The sequence below is a fragment of the Crocuta crocuta genome, unplaced genomic scaffold, assembly GCF_008692635.1.
Source record: "Crocuta crocuta isolate KB4526 unplaced genomic scaffold, BGI_CrCroc_1.0 scaffold288, whole genome shotgun sequence".
NCBI classification, from domain to species: Eukaryota; Metazoa; Chordata; class Mammalia; order Carnivora; family Hyaenidae; genus Crocuta; species Crocuta crocuta.
This window is the reverse complement of record NW_027532607.1, coordinates 4,245,771-4,262,123: the sequence shown is the minus strand read 5'-3', so window position 1 is coordinate 4,262,123 and position 16,353 is coordinate 4,245,771. Positions and strand designations below refer to the sequence as shown.

The window sequence follows — 16,353 nt, the reverse complement described above, 5'->3', positions numbered from 1 at the left end:
GGGGCGGGCCCCCCCCCCCCCCCCCCCCCCCGCCGAGCTTCTCCCACACGCGCCACTCTCACATAAGGACTTGGTCCCTCTGGCCCATGGCCCGGGGCTGTGACTGGCACGTGATGAGCCAATCCACAGTGTTCAGTGGGGCGAAACCTCCCTCATTGGGACCAGTTAGGAGACCGTCACTTCCAATTATTGTAAAGTCGATTGATAGCTATTTAGAAAAGCAAATGCTGTTCGATTATCTTCCAAAGCATAAAGATGACTTAGCGGGCTCTGCTGGAATGTTTTGGCCCACGGATGGGTCCCGCCTGGGTCCCGCCTGGGTCCCACCCTCACCCCTCCTCCTCCTCCAGCCTCCAGTCAGCAGCGGCGCCTCCTCTGGGCTTTTTCTACGCCTCGTTGACCCAGGAGGGCGGGGCAACGGGGATGAGGGTGCTGTGCTATCTCGTGTCTGAGCAACTCTGCAGGGACATCTAGGGCCCCACACCCGAGGCCCCCGACCGCAGCTTTGAGCCCAGCCGTAACTTTGGGACAGAAGCCTACACTCTAAAGAGGCTGTGACCCCTCCCTCTGCCTTCCCGCCCCCATCACCGCCGGAAATGATACTAAGAGTCATGTCTCTCCTTGTGCCGTGGGTGCCCCCGGACCCTGCTCTGTGAGGGTGAGGACGTTGCCTGAGACCTTGCAGCTTCAGCCCCTGGAACACGCCGGGCACAGCAGAGGGTGCTCAGTGAAAATGCCATGGAGGGATGAGTGGTGCGACGAAGCCCCACTCGGCACCTCCTTCCGCTCGCCCCTTCTGCTGTACGTTCACGGTCATCCTGCCTTTGAGCCCAAAGGGGTCCTGCCACCATGTCGGGTCCCTTCTCCCTGCCTCCCATAAGTCCTGCTGAGCCAGGGCCGCCTTTTCCAGGGCCTGGAGACGCCATCGCCTCAGGCTCGGTGTCAGGAAACCGTGTCCTTGAAGCTACCCCAGCTTCAAGGCTCTTGGTTGCTGTGTGGCTGCAAGTCCTGATCTGTCCCGGGGCAGCAGGCCGGTGGCCGGCACTGCGCCTGCTCGGGGGCCTTGGAAAGGTAGCAGCAGGGCTGGGGCGCCAAGAAGGTGGATTCCGGGGGCCGCGGCTCTGCCACGTGCGCCCCAGGCGTGCCCCGAGCCTCTTCTTTAAAACGGAGCAAAGAAGACTTTCCAGCTAAGGTCGAGTGCCTCGTCACTCAGAACTGGGCCTCCGCAGGGCGGCTCGTTCTTCCGTCTGCAAAGGAGCAAGACCACAAAGGCGCACGGAAGGTGCCCAGGGTGCGAATGCCGGGGGTCTAGCCTGGGCGGCGGTCCCGGGGAGAAGGCATGGGGGATGGCTGGGGAGGGCGAAACGGAGATAGAGGGAGAGCCAGGGCCTGGGGCGTCCCTGAGGCCACCACCACTTGGCTGGGTCCTGTTGGGACGAGAAGCAGGTAGGACGGACCCCAAGGATGGTGGACGGGCACACTGGTGCACCAGCTCCCAGCCTCCTGCTCCCCGGGGTGGGGTTACCCCGGGGTGGGGAGGGGGACCCTCACCCCTCGATCTTCCAGCTGTCCAAGTGCAGCTCCCCCAGGCGGTGTACCCAGGGCCCTGGGCGACAAGCAGGAAATCATTAGTGCAGCGGAATGGAGGTATCAGCAGGCGGCGCCTGCCCAGAGCTGGCTCCTGCCTCTGTGAATGGTTGGAGTAAGAACCGGGCAGACAGGTAGGAAGGAGGCGGGGCAAAGGGTGTCTGTGTCCTCAGCAGGTGTCCGTTGCTGAGTGTTGGTGAGGATCGGATGAAGTCAGACTTCTGGAAATGCTTTGCAAGCAATAAAGGAACCCAGGCATGATCACTGCTATTATTGTCGCGCTGTACCATTCTTCTGTCCAGGATCCCCCCAATTACGAGAGGCCCCTGAGGTGGCCCGTGGTGGAGGCTTCCGTCAGATGCCAGCATTCCGGAAATGAGTCACACGGTGCCCGATTCTTCCTGCGCTGCCTGGGACTTTCTCTGGTTTCAGCACTGAGATCCTACTCTCCCAGGACGCCCCCAAGTCGTGGGGGCCGGTCACCCTAGCTGCAGAGGGGGGCACAGCTTGGAAAGAGGGCAACAGGGACATAGTCACCAATGGGAGACGACAGTGCCTCCCACCCTCGTGGCCCCCACCTCACTCACCTGCTGCCACATCTGAGCGCATCTGTGGCCAGAAGCGCCGTCACGTTTTCACTAGGAATCAGAATTCCATTTCTTTTTCTTCCTTTCAGTAAGTCCTATTGGCTTATTTTCAGACATTGTAGGAAATGTAAAAAAGCAAGCTTTAATTCACTCGTAACCCTATCACCCAGAAGTAAAACTCTGGACATTTTAACCATATTTCTTTCCAGATGTTTCCTTTGCCTTTAGGAATACCTCTCACAGAAGTGGTTTATGAGGGCCATAGACGAATGGCTATATTAACAGAGGCACGAACTCCCATATCTTTTCTGCACAAAGGAGTCCTAGGATCTCAGAGCAGGGGAGCCTCCCTGAGCCTAGTTCCTGAGTTTTATAGATGAAGAAATAACTCACCTGCGGCCACATGACTAACAAAGTCTCTTCACACCAGTGGTTTTCCTGACCCTCAGGAAGGAGAGGGCCACCATGACTCTGGAAGAATGGGCCAGCCAGCCCAGGAGTGCCTCAAGATTTCTGCAGTGTGGCCTATCCAGGATCTCATAATTAAGTACCCTAAATATCACTTAATACATAACATGGCAAATAGCCTGCTCACAGAGAGAGAATGCGTGTGACGTGGATTGGAAATGGCTTTCTCTCTTATCTCTCACATCAGCCATTAGTTTTCTCCCTATCAAATGCCTTGGGCCAACACAAACAAAATTAAATTTGACAGTGATAAATGTGAAGTCCTTAGGAACAGACACTACACTCAACAAAAACAGGTTGGGGAAACGTGAGCCAGTTCTTGAGGAGCCTGAGGTGACATGAGATCCCATTAACAGAAGCATAGAGTCCAGAGGAGAGGAGGGGACAGCTCTGCTGTACCCTGAAACATTGGGTTTGGTGGTGGGAGCTGGACACCGAGAGTTGGAAGCTGACCCAGAGCAGGGGGCCAGGCCGGAGAAGTCTCTTGGAACCATCAGTGAAGAAATGATCGAAGGAATTGAAGATGTTTGATCTGGAGAAGACATGCGTTCAGGGGAAATGCCCAAATTCTTGACTCTGGGGCAAGGAGCAATCTCTTTCACTGTCCACATACTAAAGACAGGGGGTGCCTTCTCCACAGCCCCTCTTTTTTAGACTGGGAGCGGGGTTAGGCTTCCTGCCTGTTAATAAGATGTGGCCGGGGGAGGGAGGGGGGCGTCTAGCACCTTGTCCTCAGCTTTGGGCCTCACCCGCACATCCCAGGCAGCCAGAAAAGTAGTTTTGCTTCCATCCTGTCTGACACAATTCTTCCCTTCAATGATTTGAGGGGCCCGCCCATGATAGAGGGATTCTCTTATTCCCAGGGATTATAAACGGCCAGTGGATGGAGTTTTATAAAGGCAGATGATCTTTCAGGAACTTCAACGCTAAAGCTGTTTAAAAACGGGATGCCTTGGTGGGGCACCTGGGTGGCTCAGTTGGTTAAGCATCTGACTTTGGCTCAGGTCATGATCTTGCGGTTCGTGAGTCTAAGCCCCGCATCAGGCTCTGTGCTGACAGCTCAGAGTCCAGAGCCTGATTTGGATTCTGCGTCTGACTCTCTCTGCCCCTTCCCTGCTCATACTCTGTCTCTGTCTCTCAAAAAGGAATAAATGTCTTAAAAACAATTTTTTTAAAAGAATGCCTTGGGAGGTAGTGAGGTCCCTGTGGCTGGCAGCCACCAAAATGAGAGATACCGGGAAGAGGATTCGGGGCCCCAAAGGGGACCATGCACCAGATGACCAGCAAAGTTGCTTTGGAAGCCTGAGCCTGTGAGACTGTGTGTGTTTCAGTGCTGCACACGAGACAACTCCTTGCCCTAGTAACCGTGACTTGCTCGCCTTTGCCCATGGCTCCCAGAGCTGACTGAGGAGCAGGCAGATGGAACAGAGCTGTGAGGAGGGTACCGTCACCTTCCTGGAAGGCTGCGCTCTGCCAGATGAGTGAATGAGGCCCCTTGCACTCTCTCCTGCACAGCACGACCCCGTGTGAGCATCTTAGAGCCTCTGTAACAAATTAGCACCAGCCGCCTGGCTTGGAACAACAGAAATCTATCTGTCACACTGTTGTGGAGGCCAGAAGTCTGAAAGCAAGCTGTCCGCAGGGCTGGGCTCCCTCTGAGAGCCTGGTAGGGTCCTCCCTTGCCTCTCCCCAGCTTGGCGTCCCTCAGTGTGTAGACACATCACTCCTCTCTGCTTCTGTCTTCACACGGCCTTCCCCACTACATGGGTGTCTGTGTCCACATTTCCCTTTTCAAAAAAATAATAATAATAATTCGGTCACCAGGGGCGCCTGAGTGGCTCAGTTGGTTGAGCATCCAACTTCGGCTCAGGTTGTGATCTCACGGTTCGTGGGTTTGAGCCCCGCGTCGGGCTCTGTGCTGACAGCTCAGAGCCTGGAGCCTGCTTTGGATCCTGTGTTTCTCTCTGTCCCTCCCCTGGTCTCTCTCTCTCTCTCTTTCTCTCTGTCTCAAAAATAAACATTAAAAAGTTTTAAATAAGATTGCCAGTCACTGGGTTCAGGGCTCCCCCAGATTCAGTGTGACCTCATCTTAACTTGATTACGTCTTCAAAACCCTGTTTCTAACTAAAGGCACATTCATAGGTACCTGCTGTTAGTACTTCAACACATCCTTCCGGAGGGGGGGGGAATAATTCAACCCACAGTGATGCCCCTTCCTTCAGCCTGTGCATAAGAGCTAGGTGTGGAAGGAGGGGAGGAGAGAGGAAAGGAAGGGGAAGGAATCCATTAGAGGAAGAGTGAGCAGCCCTACAGGCATGTATTCAATGTATCTCCGAGCACAGTTGTATGCAGCGGGGTCTACAGTGAGTGATTCTACGGTAGAGCTGAATGGATACTCCATAACTCTGGATGGCTAGGCAGCAACTAAAAAGAATGTGTTTTAAATAACAGGCAATACACAGTTCTACTTACAATTTCTATCAAATATAAAATATCCCTCCTAAAATGTAGAGTGTGCGTTTAGCAAAATATGTTGAAGGGGCATTTGGAACAAAGGTGTCTGTATGCAAGCCGACAGTTCAAACCCTGAGTTTTGCTTTCCGATGGAATATAGAAATATATTTCTTGCCTCATTTCTGCAGAAGCATCTTTCTCTCTCACATTATCAGTGTCGGAGCAAGTTTTCGCCCCCAGACTCTATGCTATTTCTCTCTAGGATTTTCAGCCACTGTTGGATTAGGATCAACCTACTGTTTTTTATTAAAAATAGACAAAAGTTGGGGCACCTGGTTGGCTCAGTCGGTTAAGTGTCCGACCTCAGCTCAGGTCATGGTCTCACAGTTGGTGAGTTCGAGCCCCACATCTGGCTCTGTGCTGACAGCTCAGAGCCTGGAGCCTGCTTTGGATTCTGTGTCTCCCTCTCTATCTTGGCCCCACCCCTGCTTGTGCTCGCTCATTAATAAACATTAAGGGGCGCCTGGGTGGCTTAGTCGGTTAAGCATCCGACTTTCGCCTAGGTCATGATCTCGCAGTTCGTGGGTTCGAGCCCCATGTTGGGCTCTGTGCTGACAGCCAGCTCAGAGCCTGGAGCCTGTTTCAGTCTGTGACTCCCTCTCTCTCTGACCCTCCCCTGCTCATGCTGTCTCTCTCTCTCTCTCTCTCCTAGAAATAAAGAAATAAAAAAATAATAAAAATAAATAAACATTAACAAATATTTTTAATAGACAAAAGTTTTGTTTTAAGTCAAATCTATAGGTTCTGGTCTGGAAAGATGTTTGTACATATTGCTAAATGAAAAAAGCAGGTTGTGGAGTGAAGTGTGGTGAATAATTCTGTTTAAAAAAAAAATAGGGATACAGCCATCCTTGACATCCATTTATCAGTCCGTTATAAAACCAACCTCAGCAGTTCTACTCCTGGGCATTTATCCCAGAGAAATGAAAACTTAGGTTCACCCCAAAACTTTTCGTGAATGTTCATAGCAACATTATTAGAAATAGCTGGACATCACAGGTGTAATCACTGGGAACAATCAGATGTCACCAACCATGGTACATTCATGCCGTGGAATATTGCTGTTCAATAAAATGAAACAAACTGTGGGGGTGCCTGGGTGGCTCAGTCGGTTAAGCATCTGACTCTTGATTTCGTCTCAGGTCATGATCTCACCGTTCAGGAGCTGGAGCCCCACATCGCAGTGCAGAGCCTGCTTGAGATTCTGTCTCCCTCTTTCAATGCCCCTCCCCTGCTTGCTCTCTCTATCGCTATCAAAAATAAATAAAAGAGAAAGAAAAAAGAAAGAAAGAAAAGAAACAAACTGTTTATACACATAATAACCTGGATGAATCTGGGGAGAATAATGCTAGGTGAAAAGAGTCAATCCCAAAGGTTATATGCTCTACGATTCCATTTATGGAAAGAACATTCTTGCAATGACGGCCCTGTACAAATGGAGAACACCTTAGCGGTTGCCGTGGGTCAGGGATGGACCAGGGGGCAGCAGGAAGGTGGGTGTGAGCAACACGAGGGACCCTCCAGGTGGTAGAAGTGTTCTTTAACTTGACAGTAGCAACGTCAGCATCCTGGTTAGTTAGGATAGTATGATTTTGCTACATGTAACCATTGAGGGAAACTGGGTAGAGGGTTCATGGATTCCTTCTTAGAACTGCCCTACATCTACCATTATCTCCAAGTAAACAGTTTACTTAAAAACATGAGGGAGGGGCACCTGGGTGGCTCAGTCGGTTGAGCGTCTGACTTTGGCTCAGGTCATGATCTCGTGGTCTGTGAGTTCGATCCCTGCGTCAGGCACTGTGCTGACAGCTCAGAGCCTAGAGCCTGCTTCAGATTCTGTGTCTCTGCCCTCCTCCCGCCTCAAAAATAAACATAAAAAAAAAAACAAAACAAAAATTTAAACAAAAAAATGGGGGAGACACCTGGGTGGCTCAGTCGGTTAAGCATCCGACTCGGTTTCGGCTCAGGTCGTGATCTCACAGTTTGTGAGTATGAGCCCTGCGTCCGGCTCTGCACTGATAAGCCTGCTTGGGATTCTCTCTCTCTTTCTCTCTCTCTCTCAAAATAAGTAAACTTAGGAAAGGGGGGGGGCTCACATACATGTACATGTGTAGGTGTGCACAGGGAGATGTGGGAAGATACACAGCAGGCTGGTTGGCCTCTGGAAAACGAGTCTGAAGAGAGATTATTTATTTTTCATGTCAGCCCCTAACTATTTGACTTGTTCCAACAAGCATGTGTGTGACTTGGTAATTTTGTTTAGACCCGTAAGGTGGCCCCAAAACACTGTGGGGAGAGGGAGGACCAGTCAAGAGCTCCGCCTGGCCCTCACCCACGCCTGGAAAACCCTTGCTCTGGAATTCCACAGACGTCTTGAATCTGGGGATCTGGGGTGTGGGAGCCAGGAGCGAAGGCAGAGCGTGGCTGGCCCACTCTGCCTTCCGTGTCTCCTGCTTTCCGCCCCCCCCCACACACTACCAGTGCACCCTCATGCTGTTTCCTGTCACTCCCAACCTCTTGTGGCTCCCCACCCCCCCCAGGCACTCAGGGAAGACGAAGGACCCACAGGGGAGGGAGCAGAGGGTGGGTGATTTTTGGGTCCAGCGCCAGCCAGCAAACCGTCCCTGAGCCATCATCAGAGGCCAAGAATCATCTAGTGCCTTTCAGGTGTTGCCTCTTTCGATTCTAAGATCCCCAGGAGATAAAGGGATTGTGGTTGTGCCCATTTTCCAGATGAGGAGATGAGGTTGTTCTTGCTTGGCCTGGCAAGGAGAACACCGNAGAGGGTGGGTGATTTTTGGGTCCAGCGCCAGCCAGCAAACCGTCCCTGAGCCATCATCAGAGGCCAAGAATCATCTAGTGCCTTTCAGGTGTTGCCTCTTGCGATTCTAAGATCCCCAGGAGCTAAAGGGATTGTGGTTGTGCCCATTTTCCAGATGAGATGAGGTTGTTCTTGCTTGGCCTGGCAAGGAGAACACCATCGAAGCACATCCCACTGGGGGCATCTCCGCTGAGACCCACAGTCTGCCTCTCACCGTTCCCTGACCAAACCTGGCCCACCCACCAGTGATGTCAGGGCCGGTGGGCCTTCAGGAGGCAGGGGTCTTCCCCCAGCACCCTGGCTTTCTGGAGGAGGCAGCTAAGGGAACCGACGGAGGGGAAGGTCTGGGGGGGCAGCTGGCAGGCTAGCTAATCGGCCGACGGGCAGGAGAGCCGTGTGCCCTGAGCTCTCTCAGTCGGAAGTGGGGAGACGGATGCCAGTATGGTGCAGGCCCCGCTTCTGACATTTTGCTTCCAACCGAGAGGTGAGGCTGGGCTGGGGGAGGCCAGCAGGACACCGGGCGGCAGCTGCGGAACAAGAAACGGCCCCGGGTGGAAACAGCCCCAACCCCAGCCACGCGGCGTGTCAGGATGCACTCCTTGCTGAAGAGGACAGGCTGGGCCGGGCATGAGGGGGTGGCTGGCGGGGCAGGACCTGACTCCCCGTGTGCCTCGCTCCCTGCCCATGCCCGCTCCTGTGCCGGACGCTCCCAGACTACAGGGGAGCAGATGCCAGGGGAGCAGGACAGTAGCTTCTAGAAGGGATGACCGGCTTCTCCCCTGCAATTAAGAAATTACCCAGCATGTCCTGCCTCCCACTCTGTGGAGGCTACATCTCAGAAAAGGGCAGGGGGTGGTCCTGGCCTTTCTGGAAGTTTCTCTGGCTGCACATTCTCTTCCCTCCATCACCTCGATCGAGTGAGGGGATCAGAATCATGTTGCCAACTGTGCAGATTCGGTGCTTACCTTAGGGGGGATTTACAACTGTGTTTAAGAGAGAGGAAGGACACACAGACACCACGGGGGCAGATTTCATCCCAGCTCCCCTGACCCAGACCCCTACCTGCCGTACACGGGGCACAGCCCCGCCCCCCACCCCCTGCGTGGGGCCTTCTGAGTCCAGCCACCAAACTTCCTGCCGCTCCCCAGGCTCTGACCCCAGCCCTGCCTTTCCTCGACTTCCTCCTCCCCCCAGAAGTCTCCTCCACCTGTTCTCAAGGGCAAATTCTTTGTCATTTTTCAAGATGGCTCTAGAGTCGCCTTGGACAGGGGATCGCATGTCCTGCTTGACACCTCTTGTCCCTGGCTGGTGACCGATGGTGTGCCTTTCACGCTTACAGACGTCCAGACGGGGACCGTGGTCACTTCTAGGGCCTTCCTGCCTCCTTTGGTGCTCCTCTGTGTGTGCCCATCCCCACATCAGACCAGGGAGGCCGGGGTGGAGATTTCTCCTCTCTCCGTGCCCAGGGCCTGCCCAGAACCTGGCGCACACGCAGCACATGGGTCTGGAGTCAGTGGGTGTGTGAGCACACGGAACGCTTACAATGTTCTTTTTCTCCCGTTCTCCCCAGGGATCTATAAAGGCCACTGCTTCCGGATCAATCACTTCCCAGAGGACAATGATTACGACCATGACAGCTCGGAGTATCTCCTTCGTAAGTGCCAAGCATCATTCGCTTTCGCTGTCTGTGTGGAAGGCGGGGGGAGGGGGGCAGATGGAGGAAAGACAGGCCCTGTAGGGGTGAAGGGGTGCTGTTCCTTGGATGCTCTTTCTGTCCCTTCCTGATTCAGAAGTGTCAGTTTGGAGGACGGACTTATGTGCAACGCTGCCCTGACATGCTGGGGACCCCAGTGGGGTTACTTGGGGGACAGGCCTGTGCCCGGGGAGACTGAGGCCAAGCTGGTGCAGATGATGGTGTGGGCATTCTGCTTGCCAGGTCTGCTGGTCACGGCTAGTTGCAGAGTTGCCGATCACTACCATTGGGCCCGGGGCAAGGAGGTTAATGACGTAGGCTTGTCCGGGCCAAGCATCCCTAGGGGGCCGTGACACCCCAAGCACATTGCCCTCCAGGCCCTGGACCTGCCACACACACCCCGCACGTCCCCAGCATTCTGTTCTTGAAAAATCAGACTGCCTGATGGGGAGCCACCGCCTCTGTCCCTGTCCTGTGGTTCGGGTGACCCCCAGACTGGAGGTCACAGCATATACTGGGCGAGGACAAACCCGTCCCACACCCGAAATCCGGATCTCATCCCTGGGCCTGTGAATACCGCCCAGGAAGAAGGCTGGGGCCGCAGCCAGAGAAGGTGCCCGGAAATGGAAGCACAGCACCGTTTGAGGCCACTCCCCCTTCCCCATGAGCCAAAACACACACACACAGCTGCTCACGGCATCACCCTGGGGGGCTCGGCCCGGCTTCATTTATGGAGAATCGATAGCAGCGTCCTCAGAGAAGTACAGTTCACTCTGCACCTGCTTGTGGATCATTTTCTTCTAAGAGAAAGGATTTGGGTTGTGAGTCATCTGGTGAAACGGTACAGCAGTGCACCGGGGAGGTGTCAGGAGGCTCTGGCCAGACCCGGAACCTGAAAACATTTGGCCAGATCTGCCTCCCAACCCTCCTTCCTCATCTCCTCTTCCTCCTGCCTGTCCTTTCTTTCTGCTTCCTGGGGGCCAACACAGAGGCAAGCAAATGATATTCCCGAGAGCTGCCACAAATGGCTATGCGGCTTATGCACTGCTCAAAGAAGGCCGCTCATCTAGACTACGGTATAAATGACACCCTTTGGGTTGTACAGTGCACAGCCTGCACAGCCATCTGGGGCGACCCTGGCGCTCAGCCCAGCTGGGGTGGCTCATGACCATCAGCCCAGAGGTCAGACGATGCAGCTTTCTGAGGGTCCGGCAGGAAGCGGACGGCATGCTCAGACGCGGTGAAGGAAGGGTGTTTAGTGAAGCACTATTTACAAAGTGAAGTCAGGGTTAAGGACACTGTGCAGGGGGTGGGGACAGGCAGGGCTGGCAGCCACAGGGGCCCCCCTGCACTCCTGGGCCTGAGCAGGTGAGGAGGGCAGGCTTGGGAGCCTGGAGAAGGGAAGCCGTGAGAACAGGCCTGCCTGGCAGAAGCTGGGGCTTGTAGGAGGGAGGCAGCCACTCACCGCAGCCTGCAGGAAGGAGACTCAGGGAGCCACGCTCCCCCGTGCGCTCCCCCCAAAGCCAGAGGCAAGGGGGCCCAGGGATCCCCTGCATGGACACGCCTCCCGGGGCCCAGGGCAGGATGCAGAATCAGGGATGTGCAGCACACTCTCCCCTCTGGCTTCGGGCTCCCACCGCCCTCAGATCCCACCTGTGGTGCCTGAGATTGGGGGGCGTGAGGGCTGGGAGGGGCCCAGCAGCGATTTTCCCAAATTGATGGGGACAGCACAGACTAAAGCTCATTTGGGAAGGGAGCGCCCTCCTCAAGTGCGCTCTGTGGGCGGGGCCGGGGGGTTCATTCACAAGCCCAGAGACGCCCCAGGAAGAGGAGGGGTGACCCAGGAAGAGGAGGGGTGACGGCTTTGGGATGGTAGCTCCAGCTGCTGACTGAACTGGGGCGGAGGGCAGAGCTAGCTCTCCAGCAAGGGGGGTGTGTTTCCACTCAGGGGCTTGCCCGAAACAGGGAGCTGGCCCCAACGCGAGACTCGGCATGCAGGTACCCATGAGCTTCAGCCAGTGGGAGCAGGCAACATCCTGAGACAGGCCAAGCTCGCGGTCACCATTGCCTTCCCCCTGATTCCCAGTATTTGGGCCACTGGTCCCCAGAGTAGTGTGATCCCCAGAATATGCACAAGCACAGGAGAGAGAGATACGGGGTCCTGAGGGTTCATTTATTCACCCATTTAACAAAAAGTTATGACTGGCCTACTACATGCCAGACGCTGTATTAAGATTAAGCACGTGCGGCGCTGCAGTGAGCAAGACGGAGCTCCGCCGCCCCGGAGCCGACGTTTCAGTGGAGAACAGGGAGGTCAGAGAAGGTCACGGAAAGTTCCATGGTGTTTGCCTGTGGGAGTGGCAGCTTAGCCATCCGGGCGTGGGCTATCAACCCTGACAGGTCCAAGGCTGTGCTTCTCACACCCTATCTTCAACAATTCAAGAACAAGGTCGGGGCGCCTGGGTGGCTTAGTGGGTTAAGCGTCCACCTTTCGCTTAGGTCATGATCTCGTGGTTTGTGGGTTTGAGCCCCGCGTCGGGCTCTGTGCTGACTGCCAGCTCAGAGCCTGGAGCCTGTTTCAGAGTCTGTGTCTCCCTCTCTCTCTGACCCTCCCCTGCTCACGCTGTCTCTCTCTCTCCTAGAAATAAATAAAAAATAAACAATAAATTAAAAAAAAACTGAGGAAAAAAAAAAAAAGAACAAGGTCAACCTCCCAACCAAGCATTCTGAAGTCTTCCAGAGAAACCAGGCTTGTGCCTTGAGTTACATCACTGTCAGGGGCGCTTGCTCCCCACCCTGGGGCTCTGGCAGAGCCCCCCCTGGTTGGTCGATCCACGGGCAGGTGTGAGGTCTGAGGGGTCACACCTCCGCCCCGACACACACTCTGCCATGTCTTTTCCACCGGCCCTTCTGGCCCCCGGGGTTCCAACCCATCCGACCCTGGTTCCCGGGGTCCCCTTTCCGGGTTCCGCATTTCCCATCAAGTAGTCGATTTCTGTGCCGAGCCCCGCGGTAGGGACGTCAGGGCTGCAGGGAGGGCCCCGTGTGCCTGCGGGTGAGTGAGAAGGAGGTACCCATCCAGACAAGACACAGCTTCTCTCCAGGGCTTGATCTGGCCTTGAGGCATGGCCTGGGCCTCAGCCTTGCTCGTCCCTCGGGTCGGCACAAGACCCGGCCTGCACCACTGTCTACGGCAACCCCAGCTGGCTTGTGCACACCCGGAGCTCTGGGAGGAGCCTGCGTGGCGAAGGAGAGGCACACTCGTACTTACCTGGGCAGGATGGGTGGCTCTGAGCCGGGTCTGACCTCAGCGACCTTAGAGGCCCTGGGCTCCCTTCTCCCCAGCCCCTCTGACCCGCCTGCAGAACGGGGGCAGCCAGGGGGAGCTGAGCCCCGGTCTTCTGGCCAGCGTGTGTCCGAGGCACGTTTCCAAAGTCCACGGGAAACCTCCTCCCGGAGCCTGCGGCTGTAAGAAGGCAGAGCGGGGAGGAGGAGGTGCTGGAGAGAAGAGCTTTATTTAATATCCCCAACAAAGCCCCCTCTGTGAAGTGGGGCACACTGGGGAGCTTACAAGAAAGGAGACAAACGCTGCCTTCAGAGGCTGAAAGGCCACAAACTGGCTCAGCTGGCTCAGGAGTCGGTGCCTGCCAGGGCTCCCCGACTCTGTCCCCTGCCGGGGCCACCAAGGGTCCATGGTGCCAGGATTTCTACTGGGCTGGGGGACCTGCAGGCGCATCAGGAAGGCTGAGCTCAGGGCTCCTCCTGATGCCCCACTTCCCTTCCTCCTGGCCCTTCCAGCCAGATGCGAAGGAAGGGGGACCCACATCCCCAAAGCCCCTACCAAGTGCAGAAAGTGTATTCTTTTCGTAGGGCCGCCATGATACAGCACCTCACACTGGGTGGCTTGAAACCACGGGAATGTACTGTGAATTTACTCTCTTGCAGTGTGGACGCTTGAGTCTTCAATGGGCCGTTGGCGGGGCCAGGCTCCCTCCACAGCGCCAGGGGGAGAATCAGCCCTTGTCTCCAGCAGCGCCTGTCGGCTCCTCACATTCNCAGGCTCTGAGCTGGCTGTCAGCACAGAGCCCGACGCGGGGCTCGAACCCACGAACCGCGAGATCGTGACCCAAGCGAAAGTCGGACGCTTAACCGACTAAGCCACCCACGTGCCCCAACTCCTCACACTTCTTGACGTGGGGTTTAGGATTAGGGGTGAGGGGTCCCTCCTGCCTCTGCCTCTGTCTTCACACAGCTTCTCCCCTGCCCATGTCTCTTCCTCTGCCTACAAGGGCACTTGTCATTGGATTTAGGACCCACCCTAATGTAGGATGGTGTCCTCTTGAGATCCTTAATGTCGTCATATCTGCAAAACACCTCTTTTCCAAATTAAGTTTCATTCAGAGATTCTTGTGGTTAGGACTTGGTCATATCTCCCGGGGAGTGGGCTGCAATTCAGCCCCTACGGATGGGTATCACTACTCTCCCCAGGTTATGAAACAGGAGACTTGGGGCACCTGGGTGGCTCCGTCACGTAAGCAGCCAACACGATTTCAGCTCAGGTCGTGATCTCACAGGTTGAGTGTGAGCCCCATGTCGAGCTCTGTGCTGATAGTGCGGAGCCTGCTCAGGATTCTCTCTCTGCCTCTCCCCAGCTCATGAGCACATGCTCACTCTCTCACTCTCTCTCTCTCTCAAAATAAATTCAAAAACTTCTTAAAAAAAAAAGAGAGAGGGGACCTGACGTCAGAAGTTAGCCGCCCTGGTCAGCGGCAGAGTGAGTGTGCAAATCCAGCTTGGCTGGACATTGCGTCCACAAACGTCCCACTGTGTTGAGCCACCGCCTCCTCTGTGACCTCAGGAGGCCCTTATCTGACCCCGGGCCAGGGGGTGGGGGGCGCGATGATAGCGATGATGGCCCTGGAGATCAAGGCTGTCGCTCAGGAAGTGCATGCTATGGCCAGGCCCCGTGGGAAGCCCCTTACACGTACAAAACGAACCGAAGGAGGGAGGTCCCTACTACCAGCTGCTTTCCACAAATGGGGAGGCTTAGCGTTAGGTGAAGCAACTTGACCCAAGCCACAGAGCCAGCATGTCCCAGAGCAGACCCAGACCCACCTGAGGCCAAGGGCTGTGTCCTCAACCACCCATTAGAGCTGCCTCTCACGGACACCACTTCCCAGCCTTCCAGACATTCCTTAGAGTCCGAAGCCGTGAGAGGCTCAGGGTGAGGTGGCGGCGTCTAAATGAAAGACAGACCAACGTTTTCAGGGCTGGTGTTGTGACTCCCCGATACCATGGAGAGAGGGGCTCTCCTGCCTTCTGGCTGCAGACGTGGGGTTCACACCCAGGGAGAGCCTTGTGGGCACACGTGACTCCAGGCCCCAGCCGTGGCTTGAGTGCCGTCAAGCTGCCGGCACAGGGCCAGCTCCCGACCCGCTGTGGTCTGCAGGGCCTTCTGGGAAGGAACCTTCAAAGTCAGGAGGAGGAGGGCCCCGGGCTTCGGGGCTCCTGGCCACCGCTGGCTGCCAAGCCCGATGGCGGCCGCCCTCAGTGCCCCCTGCTCTGTCTCCCGCCCGGCCCAGGCATCGTGCGCGCCTCCAGCGTCTTCCCCATCCTCAGCACCATCCTGCTGCTGCTCGGCGGGCTCTGCATCGGCGCCGGGAGGTTCTACAGCCGCAAGAACAACATCGTCCTGAGTGCCGGCATCCTCTTCGTGGCTGCAGGTGAGTCGCCGGGTCTGTTCTGCCCGCCCAGGGTGCGCGTCCCGGGGCGCCCGGGGCGGGGAAGCGGACCCAAAGTCATTGTTCCTCATGGATTTCAAACGTCTGGGTGGGGGGAGGCTGCTCAACAGGCACAAGGGGCTCCTCTCTGGGGTGGTGAACCTGTTCCGGAACTAGATGGAGGTGGTGGTGCACAACACTGCAAATGTTCTAAATGCCACTGAATTGTGCACTTGGGAGGGTTAGCTCGTGCTATGTGAATTGCATGCCAACCAAGAAAATAAATAGGACCAAGTGTGCAAAGTGCCGGTGCCTTATAAGCCTGGCTGCATGGGGTGGGGGAACAGGACATACTCAGAGGAAGCCAAGACCTGAAGGAGCTGAGCGAAGGGTGAAGGGGGTGCAGCACCGAGAAGGGTGCACCGCAGAGCCACCCTCGCTGCGACCCAGAGAGAACCCATAGAGCTCCGGGTGACAGTGACACAGGCCCTCCTAACTGGTCTGGAGCGACTTGACACTGTCCCTCCTCCGAGCCCCGCTGGAGAGGCTTCAGTGCATGTGTCACCACTGCCAATGTGCGGGGAGTCCAGGCCGGAAGCGGGCTTCACAGGGGACCAGTGCTGGCAGGTTGCGTAGACATGGTCCCGCAGAGAACTCGGGTTTTCCTGCCTGGGTCTCCGATAAACTTGCAACAGGGGACCCTGTCAGGAAACAGGACGTGCCTGACGTCCTAGTAAGTAACTTCGAGATATGTCACCAAGTTGAGTAATCCTTTCCTCAATTGTTAACAAAGCTCCTTGCCCTGCCTTGTCCGTGTTTTTGCTTTCTAAGCACCTTTTGTCTTACCCCAGCCTGGCGGGGCGGCCCTTAGGCGGCCTGGTCTCCGCCTCCTACGACGGCGCAGCAGTCCCGTGAGGGTGATAACGAACATCCCAGGACCATGGTGGTGGTTGGTGGTCAAGC

The 16,353-nt window shown here is 55.8% G+C and overlaps 1 protein-coding gene across 1 annotated transcript in view; it reads left to right on the top strand.

Annotated features, from left to right (window-relative positions):
- CACNG4 (calcium voltage-gated channel auxiliary subunit gamma 4) overlaps window positions 1-16,353 on the top strand; it is a gene marked incomplete at its 5' end in the record, with an annotated part of 61,229 nt that overhangs the window by 40,374 nt on the left and 4,502 nt on the right. Inside the window, 2 exons of the mRNA XM_077780360.1 lie at window positions 9,548-9,631; window positions 15,253-15,393. Of these exons, the coding sequence (XP_077636486.1) occupies window positions 9,548-9,631; window positions 15,253-15,393 (225 nt within the window). The remainder of the gene's footprint in view (window positions 1-9,547; window positions 9,632-15,252; window positions 15,394-16,353) is intronic.